Source organism: Carlito syrichta, unplaced genomic scaffold, assembly GCF_000164805.1.
Source record: "Carlito syrichta isolate Samal-C Ts95f unplaced genomic scaffold, Tarsius_syrichta-2.0.1 Scaffold302075, whole genome shotgun sequence".
NCBI lineage: Eukaryota > Metazoa > Chordata > Mammalia > Primates > Tarsiidae > Carlito > Carlito syrichta.
The window spans coordinates 554,395-557,771 of NW_007246171.1; the positions used below are offsets into that span (position 1 = coordinate 554,395).

At 67.8% G+C, this 3,377-nt stretch overlaps 1 protein-coding gene across 1 annotated transcript in view; it reads left to right on the forward strand.

Moving 5' to 3' along the window:
- The first annotated feature begins 576 nt into the window (after positions 1-576).
- Positions 577-3,377, forward strand: part of CUNH2orf71 (chromosome unknown C2orf71 homolog) — a 7,244-nt gene continuing 4,443 nt past the window's right edge. The window contains exon 1 of the mRNA XM_021711333.1: positions 577-3,352. Within this exon, the coding sequence (XP_021567008.1) occupies positions 577-3,352 (2,776 nt within the window). The remainder of the gene's footprint in view (positions 3,353-3,377) is intronic.

A 3,377-nucleotide genomic window follows, 5' to 3' on the forward strand; every position in this document is an offset into this window, starting at 1 on the left:
ATTCTGGGGCCTTCCTGATAATGGCTGATTGCACACCTCAGCCTGTGTGCCCTTGTTCAACTGTGAAGGTCACTTCTCGTGTGGGCCTGTCACCTGCCAGCCCTCAGTCCTCCCCATGCACCCCTTCCAGAGCCTTTTGCAATGACGCTCACTTCTTTAGGTTTCTGGTGTCTGAACAGAATTAAAAGCATGAGCACGTGCAAAAATAATCCGCTTCCCAAGATAGCAAGTGCTGAGAAGTTCTATATTGGAACACACGGCGAGTGCTGACTGGCTGGTGTGATTAACCTAATAGGCTTACGCGCCACTCGCCTCGGCATCTGTCGGGACGGAGCACAGCCCGGACCCTGACCCGCCAGACCGAAGCCTCCAGGACCGGCCGCTGCTGGCTCCCACCGAGGCCTGAGACAGGCGACCCCGGATGACGGCGCCGTGGCCCCTCCCGCGGGGTTGAGGAATGCGGAACACTGGCTCCCGGCTGAGAACGCCAGATCACGGGCTCCAGGGGACACCGAGCCACCCAGGGTGCCTGCTTTGGACAAGGTGCCAGACCGGAAGATGATCGCGGGCTGAGCCATGGGGTGCACACCCTCACACAGCGAGTTCGTGAACAGCGTGGCCAGAAGCGGCATTCAGTTTCTGAAGAAACCCAAAGCGATCTCGCCAGGGCGCCAGGGGGCCGGTGACAGAGGCTCCATCCCTTGGCTGATTAAACACTCTGCCTGCTATGTCGCCGGGGGGCTCCTGGCAGAGGGGTTGCCCCAGCCTGGGAGGGGCCCCGCTGCAGCCGTGGGAGACCCTACTTCAGGCAGGAGGAGCGACTCAGAGGGATTGACCCCGGGCCCCAGGACGCCTCCTTCCAGGCGGGACAAGCCACATAGCCACATGGCCGAAGCCACCTCGCTCGAGACTCGGGCCGCCCGCCACTCGGGGAATGAAAGGGAAGAAGGTGCCACCCAGGACACCACTGGGGGAAGGCCAGGCAGACCGGGCCTCGGCCACAGAGCCAAGGGCAAGGTGGACTTCCCTGACCCCCTGGTGAGGGCCCACCGGCGCGCCTACGCCTGCCTGCACGCCAGCCTCGCCAAGTACGACGCGGTCCTGGGCCTCGCACGCCGGGCTGCCCAGACGCGGGAGCTGCTGCGGCCCATGCTGGGCTTCCTGCTGCTGTGCTTTGAGGAGATCGGCCAGCTGCTGGGGGACGTCGCCAAGGATGGGGAGGGCCTGCTGGAGGGCGTGCGGGAGGGGCTGGCCTGGCCACGCAAGGGCGAGCCTGGGGAGCAGCCGGACCTTCTGCAGCAGCTGCTCCAGTATACGGTGGACCGACTGCGCGGCCTCCACGGTGCGGTGGCCTCCCTCACCGGGGGCCTCCTGGAGGGCTCGGGTGGATACCTCCACTCCGCAGCCAGGCGCCTGGAGGACAAGCTGAGCGCCAAGAGGAGCGCGGACGACCGCCTGCTGAGGGCACTGGGGCAGCTGGAGAGCCTGGCCAGCGGCCAGGGCGGTCCCGGGGGCCAGGGCCTTCCCCTGTGCTCGGAGGACAGTGGCATTGGTGCCGACAGTGAGTCTGTGCAGTCCGTGGACAGGCTGGGCCGGCAGGCCAGCTGGGACCTGGTCGCCGAGTCCGAGGAGTGGAAGTCGGGGGCGCCACCCGGCACAGAGGCCGGGCCGTCAGGACCCTCCACCCAGCAGGGCCTGGCCTGGACGGGCTTCGACGGGCCCCAAGACTGCCCGCTCTCCAGGCCTCCTGGGGCAAAGGTCCAGCCCGTGGCAGTGGATGGTGCAAGGAACCCAGGCCCTGTGGGTGCTGGCCCAGAACCCATCGTCCCTGGGGCTGTGGATCGGGGAAGAAGCCCCCCGCATGAAGTCATCGGAATCGGGGTCCCCGTGGAAGCCCGTCCTCCTGAAAGCTCCGGGTCAGTGGGAGGGGCCTCCCCTAGCGAGGGCGAGGACAGCAGCCCAGAGGAAGAGGACGACGACATCAGCGGCCTGAGTCTGTGTGCGTGGCAGGAAAGAGCCCCACGGGCCAGGCCGCGCTCGTCGCCTGGGGACCGGGAAGGCCTGTTCCAGCCGCGGCCTGGGAGGCTCAGGAGCCCGCAGGCCCGGGAGATGGTCCTGAAGATGAAGGCGGCCATCAGCGAGAGGATCAAGTTTGTCCCCGTGCCCGCGGGGCACCAGGACTGGACCGAGGAGGACGAGGGGCGGGCACAGGTGCCCCCGAGGCCTCGCACGGTCAGTGGCAACCGGGGAGCCCCTGAGAGGCAGAGGCGGTCCCAGTCGGAGCCGAGCCTTGAGAGCCACGGGGAGGACGCCACCCTGCAGGAGCTGCGGAGGGCCCAGGGAGACCTCAGCCGGCGGCTGGAGGCCTTTTACGCCCTGGGGGACCAGGGGCCGGGGCGGGGCCGGGCGGCCCTGTGGTCCCACAGCAGCCGGGTCAGCCCCAGCAGCACCACCAGCCGGCTCAAGGCGTCCCTCACACGCAACTTCAGCCTCCTGCCCAGCCCGGACAAGAGCATCGTGCACAGGTGCAACCCCCACCTGGAGGCGCCGCCCTCGAGCGCCATAGCCGGGGAGGACTCTGAGGCCCCGCCTGCCAGGACCTCCGTCAGGAAGCTCATTGAGACATTCAGTCCCACCGCCAAGAGCCTGGGGACACCAGGGGAGGCAAAGCCCTCCGGGCCGGGCCCCAGCCTCCGGAAGTGGGGGGTCCCTAGCATGCCTCCCAGATTTCCTATCTACAGGGGGCTCGCCCCTTTGTATCCCAAACCCCAGATCTCTCCTGCACCAGGCAGAGAGCCTTCCAGAGCGGGCATGGGCTGGAGGCCCCTGGGCCCGGTCTTTCCCCCACTGCCGGCAGCAGGAGCCACAGAGACTGTGGGCAGCAGTTGTGGGGAGGACTCGGACCCAGAGCATCTGCCTCCCCCGCCCCCGGAAGTCCTGCTGGACAAATCCTTTACATCCCTGGAATCCCCAGAAGGCGACAAGCCAGCAGCAAGCACCCCAGCGCACTCCTCCAAGGAAGCCCAAGAGTCAGGGCCAGGAGGCACGGGCCCCACCAGGAAGACGTGGGCAACTCCGAAGTTGAGGGCCACCATAAGCCCCATGGACCTGCTGCCCAGCAAGGGCACCGCCAGCCCCACGAAGCCCCGCAGCACAGGCCCGAGAGGCGGCAGGAGCGGTGGCCACCCCAGAAGGTTTTCCTCAGACCCTGGCCAGCTGCCAGCCACCCGCCACAGCCCCGACGGGGAGGGTGGGGCCCAGAGGCAGGCACAGGCGGAGAAAGCTACCAGCCTCCCCAGGCAGCCCTGGAAGCCAGGACCCTGGCACCACTCGGGCCCCGCCACTGGGCCAGGCAGGAGCTGGGAGCCTGGCCCAGC